The sequence below is a fragment of the Coffea arabica genome, chromosome 7e (assembly GCF_036785885.1).
Source record: "Coffea arabica cultivar ET-39 chromosome 7e, Coffea Arabica ET-39 HiFi, whole genome shotgun sequence".
Taxonomy (NCBI): Eukaryota; Viridiplantae; Streptophyta; class Magnoliopsida; order Gentianales; family Rubiaceae; genus Coffea; species Coffea arabica.
The window spans coordinates 9,207,532-9,230,093 of record NC_092323.1 but is presented as its reverse complement, the minus strand read 5'-3'; the positions used below and the strand labels follow the sequence as shown (position 1 = coordinate 9,230,093).

Below are 22,562 nucleotides of genomic sequence, written 5' to 3'. Positions count from 1 at the left end.
GGATGGGCAATGAGAGAAAGAGCAAGTGAGAATCAAACTTGCTGAAGGGTGTCAAGCTTGCTCTAATCAAGGCAGCAGAACAGGAATGGAGACTTGTCAACATTGGAGTTCCTGACAAAAATCTTCTACAGAAAATCCAACGAAAAAAATTAATGGATGCATGGGTGGGTAACAACATTATTGATGCAGGACGTCCAAGGGCTGAGTACCTTGTTTTACAATGCTACTTTTGCTTAGAAATGGTGAATAGAAATTATCCAAGTGTTCAGTTTAGTGTTCAAGCTTTGAGCAATTATCAAGACGTAGGGTTAATTCTAATTTGCTGTGCTAATGGCACGTTGTAAGTATCGAGCATTTGCTCGTTTTGTAAATACTTTTGTGTCAAGTAATACAATTCTACCGTCTCGATTAAAAAAAAAACCCAACTCTAAATTCAAACTATAATTGGTAATGTGAGTGCAAATTATATCACAAACCATTCTAATTGTCTAGGTCCGTGCTTGGAATGGAACAGAAATCTATTAACAAAGTAACATTTAACTCCAAATTCAACCTTTGTTTGGCTATCTAAGTGTGAATTATATCGTAGAGTGTGCTCATTGTCTAAGGTCGTGCCTGGGTTGGAGTAGAAATCTTTTATCTACCTACCTAAATTTCCTCGATGTGTCAGACTAATTACTAAAGATAAGAAAAAGGGTGCAGGGCGTTCTATTTCATAAACTCCTCTTCTCCCTCCATATGTTTGGATATTTTCATTAATTGGTCCTATTTTCCGTCTTATTCTTTTCTGTAACTTATATTGCTTTTTGTCTTTACCATTCTTTGAACTGTAACAAGAATATCAAATGCCCCCTTCTCATTTTTGATTACATAATGACACTTTCATTTGGTTGGAAAGATTTGGAGATGCAAGAAGAGATAAGCAGACGAAGTTTGAATAAAAGCCATCTCTTGATTGTGAGTATTAAATAAAGAGAAAAGAAGAGATATGATGACACCAAAGAGTAAGTTGAAATATTTAGCTTCAAAAAAAGGGGTAAGTTGAAATATTTCTTCTTCTTCTTCTTTTGTTTTTAGTACTTCAACAATGACAATTGTCCTAGATGTAAATTAGTTTTTAAGGAGATCAACGAAAAAATAAAAGAACCATAGAAGGTATAGTTTTAACTATTAGTTGGAAATTGAAACTTTTAAAAGACATCTCAAACCAAATTACCAATTTTACTCTCTCTAAAATTGAAAATTGAAGTTGGCTCTATTAGTTTGGTAAGGACGTCTGTCCCCCCCAAAAAAAAAATGCCTAGTAAGGATGAACCACTTGAAAAAAGTCCAGTAAGGAGAACCACTAGCAGAAAAGAGCCGGTTACTTCACGGTAGTTGAAAACCATTTAGACTTGCAGAACTCTGGATCCCTTTTTGCATGCATTGCAATGAAATGAAAATTGCAAGAAAATTTCTCCCCGTATGACCTAGATGTATTCTTGAGAGTCCAGCAATCTCGCATGCTCAACATCACTCATCTGATAATTGATCGACTCCTTAGAAGTGGCCCATTCAAGCTACTATAGGTCGAGTCTCAAACAAAGACTCACGTTAGGAGAGAAAACAAGAAGGGAAGTCCTGAAATTCTAAATTATGACAAATGTTCCTTCAGACCTCCATTGTTGACATTAACTGCCAACTTAAACAGAATGGTCCTTGAGCTGTACAAACTATAACAACTATGCGGAAATAACAATTTAGTTGCCAATCTCTCACAACATTTTACTTCATGTTCTCCCTGTAAAACTTCCACCAAGCTTCAACCTCTTTGCACCAGGCGCCTCTAACACAACATCAGACCTCCACTGTCCAGGTACATCATGCTCGTAACGGCAGCTGGAACCATTTCGGCATCCCATTGAACTATTATACAACTTACAAGTTCTCTTATACTTTCGATCTGATTCCTTGGACTGCAGGTGATTGTGAGATATTCCATATAGAGACAGCTCATCATCCTGACTTCCTTTTTCTTCTCCATGTTGCCTGATTAAGGACTGGAAGTAACTGATATCTTTCTGTAAACAAAGAGATGTGGTTGTCAGAGAACAAGAAAATGCACAACAACTAATTGTCAAAAAGATCTGTGGACGGGAATTTTACCCTCAAGGGCTCCAAAGGAAAAGATGGATGCTCTGCGCCAGGCACAGAAGATGGAGCAGGAATTTCACCAACATAATCATTTCCTGCACGATCATGCGACCCATGTTCTTCAATCAACTTCTTAAGGCGATATACCTCAGCTAGTGATCCAGGGACAGGTGAAGTTCCAAGACGTGGTGCTATATATGCAGTATCCAACCGATCAACCAAGGATTCAGGTTGCATTCGGGGAAAGGTATGGGAATGCCTCTCTACAGCAGGCTCAGGGAAGCTAGTGTATAAAAGTGGACCATGTTCTCCAGAAGACTTCTTGCTGAAATCAGGCAATACGCTTGACAAAGGAACGGATGGCGTCACTTTCTTTGGCTCAAAAGCTGTTCCTGATATAGAAGAGCCAGCTAGGTTTGGTTTCACAAACCTGGGTACTGAGAGATCTCTGAAATTACCCAGTTGACTATGTCCTTTCATGAAATTCTTACCTGGAAAATCAGGGTTTGAGCTCAGTAAGGGAACTAATGGTGCCACTGTCTTTGATCTAGAGCCTGCTCCAACTTCAATATTGTTGGCTTGTGGTCGTTTCACTAGCCTTGGTACAGCCATATGTCCATCATCGGCCAGTTGAATATATCTACCAGTGGATTTCTTACTTAAAACATCAGGAGTTGAGCTTGATAAGGCACGTGATGCTTTCAGCAGAGACATATTTCCAACATCAGCTCTTTGAAAGACTTCATAATTGGAGTTCTGACTTGGCAAATCAGACTTTGAGCTCAGTAATGAAATTGATGTGGTCACTTGCTTTGGCCCAAGACCTGTTCCAGTTTCTGCCTTAACAGCTAATGGTTGATTCCCTGGCCTTAGTAGAGCCTCAATTCCTGCATTGCCTGGATGCGTATTTTCGGTAGTGGACTTTTGGACCAATGAAACAATAGTTGAGCTCTGAAAATGAAGTAACTGTTCTACTTCATCCCATGCAAATGTTGGTCCAGTTTCAGTACTGACCAACTGAGCCCTAATTCTACTTGGGGCAGCTGGCGAGCATTTCACTTTTGATGGCCGGTGGATGAACTCTGTTCTGGGATTGTCAGGTTTGTAGCTTTCGATGGTAGATTCCTCAAACAGAAAGCTGCCTTTAGCGCTGGGACGGTGAACTGAAGACTCAACCATCTTTGATCCAGATGTTCCAGTTGTAGTATCTGAAGCTAGTCTGCGTTCATCAATCAGCTTCTGTACCAATTCTGGGTTGCTAAGAAGCTTTATCAACAACTCTGGATCTATTAAACTTTGAGGCTCTTTACTTTTCATGATTGCAGTTGTGGCAGCTGCTGCTGCAACCATTGGGCCATCTACATCTTGCAGTGGTGCATGATCAGATTTTTTACCTTTAGATAGGTCTCGAGAAAGAAGAGACTTGCTCTGAGGGATGTTAAAAATTTCAGAAGTTGATGGGCTTTGGGGTAATTTTGCGGGTTCTGGCTTGGCGAGGCAGTCCGTTTCTGCTGCTTCTTCAATTGCGGTGACAGGAATAACCGGAGTATGCCAATCATCAAAATGTTCGGCTTCCATATCCGATGAGATCGAGGGGCTATTTGGAAAATGCCAATGATGTGGTCAAGAGAAGAAAGCAATTAATTGAATTAAACTAAAAGAGTTTACTTTACCAGTGAGGAACTGCAGAAAAGTGAGGATAAACTGCCTCATGCACTCTCATTTCCCTGTGCTTTTGAACCTCTACCTCTTCACTTTCTTCCCCAGCAGCCACGTGACATTCAAACTTCAAATCAAACTGCTTGATAAATACATAATAGGTTACCCCAAATTGAGAAGCAAAATGTGAAAATTATGCAGTCTTATCACTTCTAATAAGCTTACTCGAGGAGGAGTTCTCCAGGGAATCTGAGGAATGTGTGAGACACCTTTATGGCTCAGTTGGTTGGGATAGCTTCCGACTGACGAACCAGGAAAACCATCAGCAATCGCAATATTTTCGTTTGATACCTTTTCGTGAGGATTGCCAGGAGGTTCCCTACCTACTTCAGATAGGCAATCTTCTGATTGGACAAATTTTGCCTGCACTAATAACAAACGAGGACTTGAATGTATTGAATCGGATAAATATGTAAATAACACGGTAATATACATAATGCATGTAGAGAGATGACAAGGCTGAGAAAGAACCAGCAGGGCTACATTGTTTGACGCACCACATGGCAGCCTATTCAATCAATTCCCCATTCCTCCCCACCACCCCAATCCCAAAACAAGCCCAGAAGCCCGAATTGGAAGTGAAAGGAACAGCATAGAGGAGGCAGCAGTAACTCCGCTGCAGAAGTTTCATTGCCTTCACATTCAAGAACCTGCCTTCTCATCCCAACCAAATGCAATGTATACTTCACATAGACAAGGCATACATTTCAAGATGGTAAAACATGATGAAATTAGTTGATTTCTTGCACGACCATATTTCAAAAACCAAAATGTACCAACTTTATGTTTATCAGTGAAAGCAGCAAAAGTTCTACACATTTAACCAAGCATCCACTATCTTGAGAATCAATTTTCCTTAATAAATAAAAGTATAGAACTACCTATGATTATGAAATCCTATATGAAAACCCTATGATAACTTCAATGTTTCTGCAACAAGCACATAGGAGAAGCATGGCAAGTCACCTCATCTTCAGAGTAAACCGCATTAACACAAATTTGTAGTTTACCATATTAAAAGCCTGAGGATAAGAAGAAGAACCACGTACCTATTGGTCGTTCACAACTAAAGCAGGCGATCTCGTTTATATTGGAGCATTCTTCTACTGTTGCATCACGCATGCAAGTGATGATGCCCTCTTGGGAACACATCACACTGCATGGTACATGTTTCATTTAAAGACAAGAATCAACAATCTCCCCAAAGACCGTTCATTGCGTGCGCATACAAGAACTTCCAACGTGCCATTACTTCTACCCCTTTATCTAAGCAAAAGGCAGAAACTGCGGACTGCTCTAGGGACTTTGAATACCCTGCTAGACTCTAGGTTTGTGTTGCTCAGAAGCTGAGAATTATGCTCAAGATGATTTACTAACATAATTGCAACTACAACCTAATAGGTAGAGGCTATCCTTGTCGGTTATTTTTCATCCACTTGAACTCATTATTTCGCACTTTACAATAACCGTGTTTCCTAAGCTATTCCAGTGGACAAATTCTAACAAATCAGACTTAACATTGGCAAAGGAGAGCAGCTTTTCCTTTCCTTACAAAGTATATATTCCATTGATCTATCAGCTGACTCTGTCCTTTCCTTGAACTCATAACATGACTGATGTATATATATTGTAACAGCTCTTTCTGTACTTCGATAGACATCATGGCTGCTTCAGATTGTGTAACAGCTCCCACGCGACCCATTGCAAGCCAATCACAATATGCTTACCCTAAAGTTAATGCTCTAAGTAGACCTAAAAATGCAAAGCGTAATTTAAAGTTTAGATGATTATGTTTCTTTTGACTCCCAACATGTTCAAGTTATCTTTTGGAGTTGTTTACCATTTTTCGACAACATTAGCTGATAATAGTTTCACATACAGTGAACAATAGGTCTGATATTATAGCACGGTTATTCCCATAAATGGTGCCCATAATGACTAACATGCTCTAACTAAGCATTGGCACACTCATTGAATGCCAGCTTGATAAGTGCACATGTTAGCATATCATTTAGCATCAGGATTATCGTCAATTCAATGGAATCTAAGAAGTGTCTTAAGAGTAGCTCATTCGATGTTGGGAACCTTTAAGTCAAAAGACTTAAACAGGACATTTTATCCACCTTGAAAACTTTTGAAATTAAAGTATTTTCCAGACAGTTTCTTGATACCATTCTTCACATCTTCCAAAATGTGTTGTCTTATCAATGACTTCTGAAAAGCAAAACATCACCAAGATCATATCAAAAGAATACATCTAAGTGACAGATAATAATTCTGTTAGTCAAGTTTCGAAAGCTTGAAATCTGTAGATCATTTAGTTAAAATTAAAATGATCTTCAATAGCTTATGTTCAGATCACGTGCTTAATCAGAACAGCTGATACAAAGTATAAGCGGAACTTCATCTCCTTCCTGCTTGGAGAACTCTCAGAATCCCTTATGTTTTAGACATTCTCTTTGCCTCAAAAATGAAGCAAACTGTTCATGCCTACAAAGAACAAATTTATTATTCAAGGCTTCATTTACCTGAACTTCTTTTTCTACTCTCCTTTTACTTCTTTTGACTGCATGCACCTGCTTGGTCGAAAGCATCTTAGTTTGCATTTCTTTTAGTAAGATATAACTTAAAAGCTATGCACCCAGAATCCTTGTAAACACAAAACACATCCAGCTTATCAGTGTATTAGCAACGTATTGGAGCTCAATGAGTACTTCTTCCGTGAAATGAGAATGAAGGATTCTCAGAAGCTTGTTTATTGGGTTGAGTTCTTTCTCTCCACCGAACTAGATGCATCCATGCATCCAGGAAGGAGAAATTTGCTTCCCTAAAGTATGAGTTGCGTTCATTAATGTAGAACAGAATTTGATTTCCCCATGTAACAGATTAACACCTCAAATAGTTCAAAGCTTCCTTTAAAGTTTAAACTTAAATTGAATGATTATTGACCTTTTTATCTCGTTTTATCTCTTATAATGTGTACTTCCATATGTCTAAAAATTTACTGACTGTATATCTAAATTATGTCCATGATGCTCTTTTTAAAAAATTTCAATTTTGTTTGTATTTTTAAGAACTGCATTTTAGAAAACAACAGAGTTTTTAATACCTGGTCTCTCCAAAAACAATATAGTTGTGGCTTCTTAAAGCAAATCCTACTACAATCGACGGGATCAATTAGGTTACCAACAAAAATCAATAAAGTACTGTTCCCAAATACAATAGATAAATGAATGCACGCAAATTATTTGTTTGCAAATTTGTAAACTAATGTGCACTCACAAATTAGCAGGAAATCTCATTTTTTGAAGTCTTAAAAAGCCAAGTAATTTTTTCCAAAAAAAAAATTAACACATGAAAAGTTTTCAAAAAAAAAAACACTGAAAAGCTGATTCAATACACGAATTTAGTACGGATACAATGATGGTCATCAACAGCATTAGTGTGAGTATACCTGACAAAGATTAGCTTCAGTTGCCCAACAAACTCTGCTGGATTTCTTCACTCGCTTCATTTTTTTATCTTGTTTTAAATAAAGAAAATCAACACGATTTACTCCGCATTTAGGAACCGGAACCACTAATTAATGTAGTAATGGTTGAATCAAGTTCAAGTTCGTTAAGCAGCAGCAGAAGAGAAAACTTTTTTTTTGGGCAGTGTTCCAAGACTAGGAATGTTCTAGATATTAGAATGCAAAAGCCCTAGAGGAAAATTTTGAGGTTATAACAAGCGATTATTTTCTGCTTCGTCTTGTTTGAGTTTCGGCCATTTTGCTCGAGCTCAAGCGTTTTAACAGACGCGTCTCTTGGGTTGAAGAGGCGCTGACGAGACCAGGGTTGCTGCATACGCATTGATCCGCGTCGTCCGATTTGGAGAGTAAATGATTAGTGTACTTTTACCCGAAAAAGTGCGGGGATATTCATCTGCATCTGCTTCTGCCACCGCTACTGACATGGGCTTCTTTTCTTTTTTTGAGCCATCAGCTTCGGGGGCACTTATTTGAGTCCGACTCACTTTCCCGCTGTCTATTCTTAATTCCAATCACTTTTTTCCTTTTGTCACTAATCTCATAAGGTAAGTTAATCTTATGTAATCCGTGATTTGGTTGCAAATTTATTGTGGAGATGTTTGGATGGAAGGCAAGATATATGACGAGATTATTTGTCTATCCACCGAATGAAATATTAGTGACTTCAAATTAGGAACTAGCAACATTTTTTGGGGTAGCATAATTATTGAGGATTAATTTTAATAAACAATAGAGATTTTTTTACTTAAGTAGGTTCTTATACATGTAACATAATATGTGATCATATTGGAAATATTTAATGAGTGTCTACTGCACGCACTACTCGAGAAGAAGAAATAGTTGAGATGTTAATTTTTTTTAAAACATAAAAATAATTACGTAAAGTGTATAAATGCAATGAAAGATAATAATTGTTAGTATATGTATTTACATAATAAATTTAGTGTGATTTATATGTGTTAACTTCCGTACGTGCATAAATATCTCATTGACAATTAGCTATATATAGCACATTGTTTAGTGCTAAACATAGATATCATTGACGAAAAAAGTTTATGAAAGTTGTTGAAATCTTGAAATCATACAACGTTGGATTGAATGACTATTATGTAGAGCTAATCATTTAGAGAACATATTGTAAGCGAGACAATGTTTACATTAAATGATAATTATGAAGATAAAACTTCATGATTTTATGTCGCTTCATTTGAGAGATCAACACAATGGGATGATTTTCAAAATCAAGCATCATGTGGGTCAGGGAAGAGGAAACGATGGATTGGGTGATATAGGGAAGGAGAGTATAAATTAGAGATACAGAGTTCAAGATCTCCCTTTAAATAATAAAAAATCGTTCAAAATATCTCTCACATCTTACCAAATGATTTTTTTTCCTTCCCTTTTAAAATAGTAATTTTACTCCCTTTATAAAATCAAGTTAACAAAATTTAGTCGAAACCTAAGTTTTTTACCATGTTTTAACTTGAAATCACTAACATGATTCATATACAGTCATTTTTTATGTATAAAAAGATTAAATCCCATTTTTTAGTGACAAAAATGAATATAATTAGATGAGATCCCTTTTTATTGAGAAAATTGATTATGGCTTGAATTTGATCCTACTTTTTTAGGAATAAAAATAAATATGGATCAGGTTAAACTATAAATAGGATCTAACCTTTTAGTCCTAAAATAATAATTATGTGTGGACTGTATAATGGAGTCAGGGTAAAAAAAGATCGAAAACTTAAGTTGGGATCAAATTTTACCGATTTTTTAAAATTAAATTTTATCGATTTAATTTTGCAAGAGACATAAAATTACCATTATAATAATGAATGATATAAAATCTCATTTAAAAAAATATGAGGAACGTTTTAAATGATTTTTTCAATAAATAATGTAGGCTTCAATAAATATAATTATTATAACTAATAATATTAAATATGTTATATATAATTATAATATATATATATATTTTTTTAGGTATACCTCCGCCCCTATCCCTTTTTTAATGGGAAAGAAAATGACCCCTAATGCGACTGCCAAAAACAAGATCCGAGCTGAGCTGTGACGGGCTGAGCGAGCTGAGAGGGAGCGAGCTGGCGAGCTGAGCGAACCGACCTGTAAATGGACAAACGGCGGGACTAGTTCCCCGGAGCAACTCCGACGGTCAAGTCAGTAGAGATTTTAGGTCGAAGTGACAGTATAATGAACTATGAGTGGTGTACCTTGTGTCCTCCCAATGCGTTGTATTTATAGAGTCCTTGGTGATAGTTTCCTTATAGGACAATGAGTCCTCAGCGGAGGAGAACTCCTCCTAGAGCTCCGCTTGTTAGCCCCGACAAGTTTGGGCGCCGCGGCCCATCAGGCCCATCCAATCGAGAGGCGACCACCGCACGAACTGTCCCCTGACTGTCCGAGCTGCCTTGCCAGGTCAGCCAGTTCTTCCTGCCCGAGCTGACGTGCATATGGGCCCCACTACACTAGCCCCCCTTTTAGTCTAAAGTCATCGAGTAGTCGCGTGAATCTGGACCGAATTTCGAGGCGTTATGTCAGTTCGGCGTGGGGCCCCCTCGTCTGGCATTCGCTCGAGTAACCGTCGCGTCGGTTCACATATCCGTCACCTCAACTGTCACCTCGCCTCATAATGACGGTTCCCAACATAAATTCGAAAATAAATGCGCGCCCCTTCGTTTTCCCGCCCTGATGGTTGCCTATAAATAAGCCCTCCAGGCGTCACTTTCACTCCCCTTCTTTCGCTTCATCAGTTCGCTCCTTCATTTTTCTTTCCTCCTTTCGAGAGTCCGCCCGCTTGTCTTACTTTAAGAGCCCAGGGTGTGACAGCCCCACCTCACCCTAAGGCGAACCAAAGGGTTCGGCGGACCGCCTGCCTAACTCTCGTCGGAACTCAGTCAAACCTCAATCAAATCTGAAATAAAACCACAAGATCAAACGAAATAACAATCCAAAACTCACTCTTAATCACCACATTTATCGCACTAGCGGGTCCCACATCGACAATGCATTCCAAATTTAACGTACACTAAATCATACTAGAAAAATGAATTTAAAACTGTACTTGCTTGTAAAAATGTATAGAAATTTTAATATGTCCAAGGAAAGTATAAAATGTAGGCAAAGAAATAAAATAATACTGAGAAAGTGTGATTGATTGTTTTTTTTTTTGGGTTCTCACACAGGGTCAGTTCGCGCATCCTTTAGATCAGTCTTTCATCCGACCTCCTCCTTTCACCAGTAAGTTTCCTTTCCCTTTTTATGTCTTCTTCTTCCTCTGAACGCTCTGACGTTACCAGTTCAGCCCTTAGGCGTAGGATAGCTCGTCCCATACTTGTAGATATCAGTTCTTCTACCTCTTCTAGTTCCCCTTCTTCTTCTAGTTCGTCTGGGTCAAAGTTTGTACCCTCCCCCGTTCTGTCTCCTGCTAGAACAATGAATTGGTCCGAACAACCCATCAAGCCTCCTGTCAGAGCTGCTGCACAAGCAGCTCCAGACCAAGCAGTAGTGGGACCTCGGGGGGATTTAGCGGCGACTTCGGCGAGGTCGATACTATTCCCCCTGCCCTGGAGCAAAAAGATGTCGACGAACTGACAGAGAAGTATGAAATCCCTGCCCAGTTCGAACCCAGGGCCGCCCGGCCTGGGGAAGTTGCTAGACAACCTCCTCCCGGGTTCGTGGCAATCTACAGGGACCAGCTGATAGCTGGCCTTCGCCTCCCTATCCCCAATTTTCTTTTTGAGATCCTCACTTTCTGGGGCATCTGCATAACCCAGCTCATCCCAAATGCTGTTCGCTCCACTATAGGTTTTTTCATTCTCTGTCGCGTGCTCGAAATCCCCTTTTCACTTGATTTGTTCCGGGCTATCTTCCAAATGAAGATCAGCGGCAAAGTGCCCTGGTGGTTCTACTTTGCTCGTAGGAGCGGAGCGAAAACCCCCACCTGTGAGCTGTTCGCGGGCGCGCCCTTCTCTATCAAGAACTGGAAGCCCCATTTCTTCTATGTGAAAAACTTGGGTCTTCCTCCCCTGACTTGGAGAGCGGAGACTCAAGTTTCTGATCCCATTCCTTCCCCGCTCCCAGTGTTCGAGCTCAATCATTTACTCAGCTCGGACATGAGGCTGAATGTGAAGGATTTCAGCAATGCCCAACTCTGGGCGGCTGGCCTGATCCGAACTAACTCCTCGGATCCGTCCCCAGAAAGTACAGCTCTCTCTCCGGATGAGCTGGCCACCTGTAATCTTCTTGTCCTTGTCTTTTGTTTGTTGGGGCTGAGTTTTTAGCTCGTGTGGTTACTAATTGCTTGAACTTCGTTTTTATGCAGTGAAGAGGTTTTCGCAGCTCCTGACTCTTGGGGGCACAGGCAGTTCGAACACCCCAACTTAAGCTCCCTCGACTATCCCAGCCAACTCGGCACCTACCCCGCCTGTTCAACCAATCCCTGTTCAGTCCTCCCAAGCAGCTGAGACAAGGAAGAAAAAGAAGAAGAAAATCACTGCCAAGAGAGCCAGGGTGGAGACGACCTCGTTCCGTGGTCGGGAAGAGGGGTCGATGCTTGACCCTGTTCAAACCGGGCACTATGGTGTCAACACCGCCAAGGAGCAGGCCCGAGCTGAGGCTCCTCCTGGCCTGTGGCAGCACCAAAGCACCTCGTTCTTCGACCCCAGATACTTCTGCCCCCAATGGAAGCTGTCTATTAACGATCGAGCTCAGTTCCCGGAGGTATCTCGGAAGCTCATGCATGGGGCCATCCTTCCGCGGGACTATAACCTGGTCAAAACCATGAATCCTTCCGACCTCCTCGACTACTATTACACGGGAGCAGCTCAGGTCGGTCTTCTCCTCACACCCTGCTCGCCCTTGTTGGTAAAAATTGTCTTTTCTTAAGACTGACCTGTCCTCCAAAATCGATTTACCAGATGAACGTGCTCTCGCTAAAGAGCGAGATGAGAGCAGCTAATGAAAAGCTGTTAAGCCAGTACGAAGCTGCCACATCGGAGGCCGAGGGCCTGAAAAGGCAACTCGCGCAGGTCCACTCGAACTTCGAGCTGGAGCTGAAGAAGAATGCTGAACTGACCTCCCAGCTGAAGGAGGAGCAGCAAAGAGGCGTCGAGCTGGCAGCTCAGACGACAGCGGCCAGGACTGAAGGACGCCAAGAGGGTGTTCGGGCATTCTTGAGGTTGGATGACTTCAGGGGTGACCTGGCCATCCTGAACACCCCAGTGCTATAACATGGATACACCCAGGCGCTGAAGGAAGTGCAAGAGCTGGGTCTGCTGGGATTTGACCTGGAGAAATTCCCGAACTACAACCCCAGCACTGTGGAGCAGGTCGATCGCCTGGTGGAGGGCTACTCACGCGGGCGGAAGTTGACAGATCTGGTTGCTGATCCTTTGCCGCCAATGACCACTCCTGAGTCCGAACAGGAAGAGGAGGAGGGTGAGAACTAGAGTAGGATTCTAGGATAGAGACCCGAACTGTCTAGTCCCAGTTCATTTTTTGTATGAGTTCTACTCTCCCTTGTACATTTCTTTTCTATGGAATGAAGCCTTTCTTTTGCTTGACACTTAGCCTTATTTTTCATTCATAACTTTCTTGTCATAACATCAAAATACACTTGCGCGAACTGGTATTGATCTCGATAAGCACGAGCTGGCTTTTAACCTATGCGAGATAATTCAACCTTAATCGAATACATTGGCATTAATAAAAATCTAGTTATACGAACGATCTGACGTGCATGAGCTGGCCTCCATCCTGTCGGAGCACAGGCCATGCATGAGCTGAGCTCTAATGAAAGATCCTCAAGTTGGAATTATGCCAAGTACATGGGACTTCTTCTCCGCTAAGATGTGCTAACTTGCAGTATCCAGCTCGGTCTGCCTCCTTCACCACATAAGGGCCCTCCCAGTTTGGATCCAATTTGCCTGTACCCCGGATCCGACTTACGGTATTCTTTCGCAAGACAAGGTCCCCCGATTTAAAGGAGAGGCGTCTCACCCTAGCATTGTAGTGTCGCGCGACCTGTCCCTTATACTTAGCCATACGTATAACCGCTTCTTCTCTCCTTTGTTCGAGCAGATCCAAGTTGAGCCGTAGTTCGTCCTCGTTGTCCTGGGCTATGAAGTTCTGTACCCTGCCCGAGGGAACACCAATCTTCGCGGAAATCACGGCATCTGTCCCGTAGGTTAGGGCAAATGGAGTCTCCTGGGTGGCAGTTCGAGGAATAGTTCGGTAAGCCCATAGTATGGTAGGCAGTTCGTCAATCCACCTAGTCCGAGCGGACTCTATCCGAGTTTTCAAGCCGTACAGGATAGTTCTATTGACATTTTCTACTTCACCATTGGCTTGGAGTGGCCTACCGAAGTGAAGTGCTGTCTGATTCCGAGCTCTGAACACCAACCTTGGAGAGAACTGTCGGTGAACTATTGACCGTTGTCCGAGACCAAGACTCGGGGTATGCCAAACAGACAAACAATGTTCCTCCAGAGGAACTTCTGGACCGACCTGCTACTGATGATGTTAAGTGGTTCGGCCTCTACCCATTTAGTAAAGTAGTCAACGGCCACCACCAAGTGCTCATAACCTCCTGGATCTAGGGGGAACGGGCCAAACAGGTCGACTCCCCATTGAAAAAACGGCCAAGAGCTCTGAAGCGGGTCCATCTCCTGAGTTGGGACGTGACGAACTGGTGCGTGCAGTTGGCACAATCTGCACCGTGCTACCAGTCCGGCCGAGTCCAGGAATATGATAGGCCAGTAATACCCAGACAGCATTCCCTTTTTGGCCAAAACCCTTGGGCCGACGTGGTTTCCGCAGAGACCCTCATGCAGCTCACGCAGGATGTAGTCCCCTTCCTCCGGCGTCACACACCTCAGCCATGGACGTAGGTAGGATTTCCTGTAGAGCACTCCATTCGTGAGCACATATCCCCGCAACTTGAGGAGAATCTTGCGAGCTTCTATCTTACTTGAGGGGAGTTCCCCATTGGCTAGATACCGCACAATGGGATCCATCCATGAGCCCATCACTTAAATAACTGCCGCGTCCAACTGATCATATGCCCGACCTCTGAAGATCACAACTAGCACTTCCTTGTTTAGCATGCCCAACGAGGTGGAGGCCAGCTTGGACAGAGCATCAGCTCTCTTATTTCGGCTTCGCGGGACCTGTTCGACTACGAACAGTTTGAACTGAATTCTCAGTTCATGCACTTTGGCGACGTACTTTTTCAGTGGTTCTTTTTTTATTTCGTAGTTTCCCAACACTTGGTTCACTATCAACTGCGAGTCGCTGTAGATCCTAATCGATTCAGCCCCCAATTTCTGAGCCATCACCATCCCCGCGATCAGAGTTTCATATTCAGATTCGTTATTGGAGGCCTTGAAGTCAAATCTTAAGGCGTAGGCCAGTTCCTCCCCCGTGGGACTGGTTAGGAGGAGTCCAACTCCGCACTCTTCCTTACTCGATGCGCCATCCACAAACAATGTCCAGGTCGGAGTGGTCCGCCTTGCAGCCTCTCCGGCTTGTCCGACCTCAGCAGCTTCTCCGGCCTGTTCGGCCTCGGCTGCTTTTCTGGTCTGCTCGGTTTCGGCTGCCCTTATGGCCTGTGTGACCTCGGCAGCTTCTCCGGCCTGTTCGAACTCAATTGTGTCTCTGGTCAGCTCGGCCTGGGCTGCTTTTGTGGCCTGTGTGAGCTCGACAGTTTCTCCGGCCTGTTCGGCCTCTGCTGTGTCTCTGGTCAACTCGGCCTCGGCTCCCTACAGTCCGAAAGAGACGCCCTCTGCTATAAAATCCGTCAACGCTTGGGCCTTGATAGCCGTACGGGGCTGATAGCCGAGGTCATATTCAGATAGCTCCACAGCCCACTTCACCATCTTTCTCGATACGTCGGGTTTGGAGAGGATTTGTTTCAGGGGTTGGTCGGTCACCACTATTATGGGGTGAGTTTGAAAGTATGACCTGAACTTTCGGGTCGCGTGAACTAGCGTTAGAACATACCGTTCAACTGCAGTATACCTTGACACTGCTCCTTGCAGAACTCAGCTGACATAGTACACGGGTTTCTGGACTCGGTCCTTCTCCCGAACCAGCACTGCACTGATCACCTCTTTTCCCACCGCTAGGTATATGAATAGGGTCTCTTCCTATGCGGGGGAGGTTAAGGCTGGCAACTGAGTAATATGGGCAATTGAGCAACTACGGACTTCGACAGGAACCTGTTCAGAGCTGTCATCCTGCCAGCTAATCACTGGACCTCCTTTATGTTCCGGGGGGAGCCATATCCATGATACCTTCACTTTGTCGGGATTAACTCTCACTCCGTATTTGAATATCATGTACCCAAGGAACTTGCCCGATCTAACTCCGAAGGTGCACTTCTTGGGGTTCAACAGCATCCGTGAGCTCTGAAGGACGCTGAAGATCTCTCTGAGATCGTCGATGAACTGCTCCTGAGTTCGACTTTTCACCAGCATGTCATCCACGTAGACATCCATGTTGCGGCCGATCTGGTTCTTGAACAGCTTGTTGACCAGCCTCTGATAGATCTCGCCAGCGTTCTTCAGTCCAAACGGCCTGGTGGTATAACAATATGTGTCGTATTCGGTGATAAATGAGGTTTTCTCTTGGTCCTCCTTATCCAGGGCTATCTGATGGTACCCCTTGAAGGCATCCAAAAAGCAAAAGATCTCGCACCCCGTAGTCGAGTCCACCAGCTGGTCTATTCGTGGGAGCAGGTAGCAATCCTTCGGGCAAACTTTATTCAGGTTGGTGAAATTCACGCACATCCTGCATGCCCTGTCGTCTTTTTTGACCAGTACAGGGTTGCCCAACCAGGTCGGGTAGTAGATCTCTTTCACGATTTTGGTCTCCAATAGCTTGTCTACCTCTTTTTTGACGACCTCATTTCGTTCGGGTGCGAAGTTCCTTTTCTTTTGTTTTACCGGTCGGACATTTGGGTCTACATGTAACTTATGAACTGCTAGTTCGGGCGAAATTTCGGACATGTCGTCAACACTCCACGCGAAAATCTCTGCGTATTCCTCTAGGAGTGATTCTAATGCCCTCCGCGTTAGCTCGCACAGGCAGGAGCCAGTCCTGACCATGCGATCGGGTTGCTCCGGGCAGATCTGTCTCCAGCCTCTCCTCTTTCTCCGTAGGTTCCCAGGGCTCTAGATAGGCTGTTTGAGCTACCAGTTTCTCCTTACCCTTGAGAGTCGCAATGTAGCAAGTTCTAATTACTTCTGGATCCCCTAACACCTCAGCTACCCTCGCAGGTGTGAAAAATTTCATGCTAAGGTGTAAAGTCGAGCAGACGGCTCGTAGTGCGTTTAGGGTCGGTCGTTCCAGTATCATGTTGAATGAGGATGGCTCGTTCACCACTACAAAATTCATTCACCGGGACAGTTCGACATTTCGGGGACTCTCTTACCGTGACCATGAGAGTTATCATTCCCTCGGGTCTTACAGGCGGACCTGCGAAACCTATCAGGGGAGTGCGGATTGGGATGAGCTGTTTATCCTCCAGCTGCAGCTCTTTGAAGGTCTTGTAGTACAGTACATCGATGGCACTCCCATTATCTATGTACACCTTTTTTACTTTGTAATTGCACGTTATGACTCTATCACGATGGCCTTATGATTATTAGAGGCAAGGGGTACCGCAACCTCAAGCCCATAAATTATCTCCTCATACATCTTCAAGCGTTTGTTCGAGCTCTCTCCACTGGGAGGGGGTCGGTTGTTCCGTCGAGCCGTATGGCTATCTCCCCCGACAGGCCCTCCCGCAATAGTATTGATCACCCAGGCTAGGTTCTGTACCTCTTGTTTGGAAGTTCGATCTTGGGGGCCCCGAGGTCGGTCACGTGAGCAATTCGCACGTTCCGTTTGTACCCCTTTGTCTCTGGTCGGTCCGTCCGTCACGTATGAACTGCCCGAGATGTCCTCTTCTGATCAATTTTTCGATGTCTTTCTTGAGGTGACGGCAGTCCTCGGTATCGTGCCCTACGTCACGATGGTAAGCGCAATACAAGCCCTGATCACGCTGGCTCTTATCACCGGCTAGTGGTCGGGGAGGCCGAGAGAGACCTTCTTGCTCCATCACGACGAGGACCCGGGCCCTGGACACTGTGAGCGAGGTCCATGCCTTTTCTTTCTCAAATGGTCGGCTTCGGGACAGGCGGTCGAAGGCGTTCTTCCGTCCCTGATCAGGTCGCGCCCCCCCAGTTCGGCGCTTTTCCTGCGCCTGTCGTCCTTCAGCCTTTCCTGTGCGCCTTTCAAGCGGTTGGCCTCTTCGGTATTAGCCTTCTCATGATCTCGGTCTAGCATCTCCCGAACGAACTTGGGAGGTCTCTCCACGAACTCTGTATACAGCTTCTGCTTGCGTAATCTATTGACGAAGGCAGCCATAACCACCTTATCATCCCGATCCCGAACCTGGAGGGACTCGTTGTTGAAGCGCACCATATACTCGCGCAGCGACTCCTCAGGCCCTTGGTGAACTGTCATCAAGTGAGCCGTGCTTTTGGAAAAGACTCGTGAGGACACGAACTGAGCTGCGAACAGCCGTGCGAGCTGGCTGAAAGACCAAATTGACCTGGGAGGCAATCTCTGGAACCATTGACGGGTCTTTCCCTCCAGGAACATCGAAAAGGTCTTACACCTAACGGCATCAGCAGCCGTTTGCAGGCGCATCTGCATCTGGAATGCAAATAGGTGATCTTCTAGGTCTGTGGTCGCATCATAGGACTTCATGGAGGGTATCTTGAACTTTGCGGGCTGCGGATAATCTTCAACGTCAGGTACGAAGGGAGAGGCGGTGCACCTGTCCACCTCCGGATCTAACAACATATCCAGTTCATCCTGCATCTGGTATTCCTCTTTCCTGGGAGGGAACTCCCTCCGCGGGAGCCCTGAGATGGGCTCGGGGTGATCAGTTCGGGAGTTCTTGTGGGAGGGTTCTAGAACCTCGATCTGTTCACGCATGAACTCCTCCCGTGCCCTCTTCGGTCGAGGGTTAGGGCTTCCTGTTCTAGATTTCGATGGCCCAGTTCCGTTCGTCTTCCGTGCCTTGTGCGCATGGCCGGGATGATCTCCAAATTGTCCCTTCAGGTAGTTCACAACGGCTTCAAAGGTAGGCAGATTCACTGCCACCGATTGCACCAGCTGCTCTGGCAGGATCCGCAAGAGCTCAAACCTCTCGTTCTCCAGGATTGGATCTTGACGGGGGTGTTGTGGATCACTCTGCTCGTTCCCCTTAGATCCGTCCACGTTCCTCTGGGATCTAGTTCTTGACATGTTTTCGCAAGAGAAAGTAATTGATTCCCACAGACAGCGCCAATTGAGACGACTGCCAAAAACAAGATCCGAGCTGAGCTGTGACGGGTTGAGCGAGCTGAGAGGGAGCGAGCTGGCGAGGTGGGCGAACCGACCTGCAAATTGACAAACGGCGAGGCTAGTTCCCCGGAGCAATTCCGACGGTCAAGTCAGTAGAGATGTTAGGTCGAAGTGACAGTATAATGAACTATGAGTGGTGTACCTTGTGTCCTCCCAATGCGTTGTATTTATAGAGTCCTTGGTGATAGTTTCCTTATAGGACAATGAGTCCTCAGCGGAGGGGAACTCCTCCTAGGGCTCCGCTTGTTAGCCCCGACAAGTTCGGGCGTCGCGGCCCATCAGGCCCATCCAATCGAGAGGCGGCCACCGCACGAACTGTCCCCTGACTGTTCGAGCTACCTTGCCAGGTCAGTCAGTTCTTTCTGCCCGAGCTAACGTGCATATGGGCCCCACTACAACCCCCATCCCACTCCATCCCCTCCCTCAATTGCCATCCCTGGAACAAAGTAGCACCATAAGATCTAAGGCTAATTATAGCCTAAGACATCTTGTAAATCTGGTAATAAAATGACACTTTAACTCCAAACTCAAACTAAAGTTGGCAATGCAAGCATGAAGTATATCGTAAAATATTCTCATTGTCTAGGTTCGTACTTGGGTTAGATCAGAAATCTTTTAACAGAGTAACATCTAACTCTAAATTCAAGCTATAACTGGCAATGTACGTGTAAATGATATTGCAAACCATTCTTATTGTCTAGGTATATGCTTGGGCTAGATCATAAATCTTTTAACAAAGTAGTAACATCTAACTCCAAATTCAACCTATGTTTGGCAACCTGAATGTGAATTATATCGTAGAGTGTATACTCCTTTTTTAAGGTCTTGCCTGTGCTGGATTAGAAATCTTTTATCCACCTACCTAAATCTCCTCAGTGTATCAGACTAATTAATAAAGATAAGAAAAAGGGTGCAGGGTGTTCTATGTCATAAATTCCTCTTCCCTCTCCATATGTTTAAGATTTTTTTTTTTTAGTGTAAGTACGAGGATTTGAACCCGAGACCTCTTGCTTACACTCTCTCCCTTAAGATATTTCATCTTTTGGTCCTATTTTCCTTTTTATTCTTTTTTTGCAACTTACATTGCTTTTTTCGTTTATCATTCTTTGAACTGTAACAAGAATATCAATTGCCACCTTTTCATAATGACACTTTCATTTGAATGGATAGATTTAGATATGCCAAAAAAGAAAAGCAACGAAGTATGAATGAAAACCTTCTCTTGATTGTGATTACTAAATAAAGAGACAAGAAGAGATACGATGACACTAGAGAGCAAGTTAAAGTATTTAGTTTTAAAAACAAAAAGAAGAGTAAGTTGGAATATTTCTTTTTTTTTTAATTCTTTAACAATGACAATACTTCTGCATGTAAATTAGTTTTTAAGGAGATCAACGGAAAAAAGGAGAACCAGAAAAGGTATAGTTTTTATTATTGGTTTGAAAGTTAAAATTTTTAAAAGACATCGCAAATCAATACTCTCTCTAAAATTGAAAATTGAAGTTGGCTCCATTTGATAAGAATGATGTTAAAAAAAAAAAAAAAGAGTCTAGTAAAGACGAACCGCTTCTTTACTTATGGTTTCGAGGAGTATGCTATGGTTCGTGATAATAGTGATTGGAATCAAATTTATCCAAAAATTTTTATACCCGAAAAAATAATCAATTCACTTCACAAAATAAAAAAAGAATAAAAGAATAAAATCCATTGCATTAAACGGAAAAGCATCAATTTTTCAAGCTCGCAAATGAGACGGCTTATAAGTCATAACTATAGAATTTCCTCACCTAAACTCCCAAACTAGGCCTTAGGACAATTACTTCTGGTCCCGCAAGTAATTAATCTTCTTCTCTAACGACTCTCCAAACTAGTCTCCAAACTAGCCTTAAGAGCGCAGAAACTCCTGGTCCTAGTTGTCAAACGCGAGCTGTCACACCACCTTAGTATTCCTGGCATCCTGCTCTGCTCCCTCTACAAATCTTCCTTTTCTCCCCGACCTAAACCTCCCCATCTCCCTCCATTTTCCGTCAAACCCTCCAAACACTTCAGTCATTGGTCTGCCATAAATGGCCACCGACAACCAAACCACCTCCAGATCCGGATTTACCAGCACGGCCAACGGCGATGAAACCGCTTCTCCTTCCCCAGCTCTTCAACCTCCCACGAGCCGGAAAGTAGCCCTGATCACAGGCATAACTGGTCAAGACGGCTCCTACTTAACTGAATTCCTCCTCATCAAAGGCTACGAAGTCCATGGCCTCATCCGCCGATCCTCTAACTTCAATACCCAACGCATCAACCATATTTACATCGATCCCCACAATGCCCAAAAAGCCAAGATGAAGCTCCATTACGCTGACCTCACTGACGCCTCCTCTCTCCGCCGCTGGCTCGATACAATCAACCCCGACGAGGTTTACAACCTCGCCGCCCAATCACACGTCGCTGTTTCCTTTGAGATTCCTGATTATACAGCTGACGTCGTCGCCACCGGAGCTCTCCGCCTCCTCGAAGCCGTCCGTTCCCACATCTCAGCTACCGGCCGGTCCCACATTAAGTACTACCAAGCCGGATCATCGGAGATGTTCGGATCTACCCCTCCTCCCCAATCTGAAACGTCCCCGTTCCACCCCAGGTCCCCCTACGCCGCCTCTAAATGCGCCGCCCATTGGTACACGGTCAATTACCGGGAGGCATACGGCATTTTCGCCTGCAATGGGATTTTATTCAATCACGAATCTCCCCGCCGTGGGGAGAACTTCGTGACGAGGAAGATTACCCGGGCCGTGGGGAGAATCAAGATTGGACTGCAGAGCAAGCTGTTTCTGGGTAATTTGCAGGCTTCAAGGGATTGGGGTTTCGCAGGGGATTACGTGGAGGCAATGTGGATGATGCTGCAGGAGGAGAAACCGGACGATTATGTGGTGGCGACGGAGGAATCTCACACGGTTGAGGAGTTTTTGCGGGCGGCATTTGGGTATGTTGGGTTGGACTGGAGGGATCATGTGGTGATTGATAAGAGGTATTTTAGGCCTGCAGAAGTGGATAATCTGAAGGGAGATTCTAGTAAGGCGAGAAAGGTGCTGGGATGGAAGCCAAAAGTTGGATTTGAGCAGCTGGTGAAGATGATGGTAGATGAAGATATTGAGTTGGCTAAGAGGGAGAAGGTTCTCGTTGATGCGGGTTACATGGATGCTCAACAACAGCCTTGACTGCTTCAGATTACGTGCACCTCACCAGAAATGCAGCTTTGTTTATTTTATACAATCCATCATTAAAGAATGTGATTCAATTGCAGTACAGTTACTTCTGATGTTGGGTTAGAGTGTAGTGAAGCTAATCCATATAGATTTTTAATTTTGTTCTTTGGAGGAGTTTACCGTTTATTTGTGTATTTGGATTACCGCTGAAAATCATGATGATTTATTTGGCCTTCCGTTGATGAGCTTCACATTTCAAACGAACAAGTTATGCATCAATCGAGAATTTGAACCTTCGGCAACTTGAAAGTTTGCAATACCGAGTAGCGAGTAGCTGATGTGCTCTTTCCGATTTGTCCTCTCTTGGATTTAAGAGTTAAAAGGAAAAAAAAAAATTTAGTCCCTGTCAACTCCTGTTAAACGAATCCTCTAATCCAGTTCTTTCACAATTCATGCATACAGACATTAGATGAATGCCTTAAAATTAGCGTAGCCACTGGAAAAACAAAATTACGCGTCTTGCAAAAGTTTCTACAGAATAAACACCCTAAAAAGTAACGGGA

The 22,562-nt window shown here is 43.8% G+C and overlaps 3 protein-coding genes across 5 annotated transcripts; 1 reads left to right on the top strand and 2 right to left on the bottom strand.

Moving 5' to 3' along the window:
• Positions 1 to 1,546: 1,546 nt before the first annotated feature.
• Positions 1,547 to 7,295, bottom strand: LOC113702005 (uncharacterized). 3 transcript variants are annotated; one of them, XM_072058539.1, is made up of 5 exons: positions 4,324 to 7,295; positions 4,018 to 4,215; positions 3,807 to 3,931; positions 2,146 to 3,730; positions 1,547 to 2,060 (listed from the first exon to the last, which is right to left on the bottom strand). In XM_072058539.1, exons 3-5 carry the CDS (start codon positions 3,854 to 3,856, stop codon positions 1,770 to 1,772), a joined length of 1,926 nt encoding a protein of 641 aa, XP_071914640.1. In that variant the 5' UTR covers positions 3,857 to 3,931; positions 4,018 to 4,215; positions 4,324 to 7,295; the 3' UTR covers positions 1,547 to 1,769. The 3 variants fall into 3 exon arrangements, with proteins under 3 accessions (XP_071914640.1, XP_071914639.1, XP_027078734.2); XM_072058538.1 differs by having other exon boundaries at positions 4,018 to 4,535; positions 4,902 to 7,295; XM_027222933.2 differs by having other exon boundaries at positions 4,018 to 7,295.
• Positions 7,296 to 14,433: 7,138 nt separating this feature from the next.
• On the bottom strand, positions 14,434 to 16,191 carry LOC113702002 (uncharacterized). Its single transcript, XM_072059977.1, has 3 exons — positions 15,606 to 16,191; positions 15,422 to 15,549; positions 14,434 to 15,162 (listed from the first exon to the last, which is right to left on the bottom strand). Exons 1-3 carry the CDS (start codon positions 16,189 to 16,191, stop codon positions 14,434 to 14,436), a joined length of 1,443 nt encoding a protein of 480 aa, XP_071916078.1.
• Positions 16,192 to 20,723: 4,532 nt separating this feature from the next.
• On the top strand, positions 20,724 to 22,235 carry LOC113701614 (GDP-mannose 4,6 dehydratase 1). The gene has a single exon (XM_027222360.2). It carries the CDS (start codon positions 20,866 to 20,868, stop codon positions 22,009 to 22,011), a length of 1,146 nt encoding a protein of 381 aa, XP_027078161.1. The 5' UTR covers positions 20,724 to 20,865; the 3' UTR covers positions 22,012 to 22,235.
• The last annotated feature ends 327 nt before the right edge of the window (positions 22,236 to 22,562 follow it).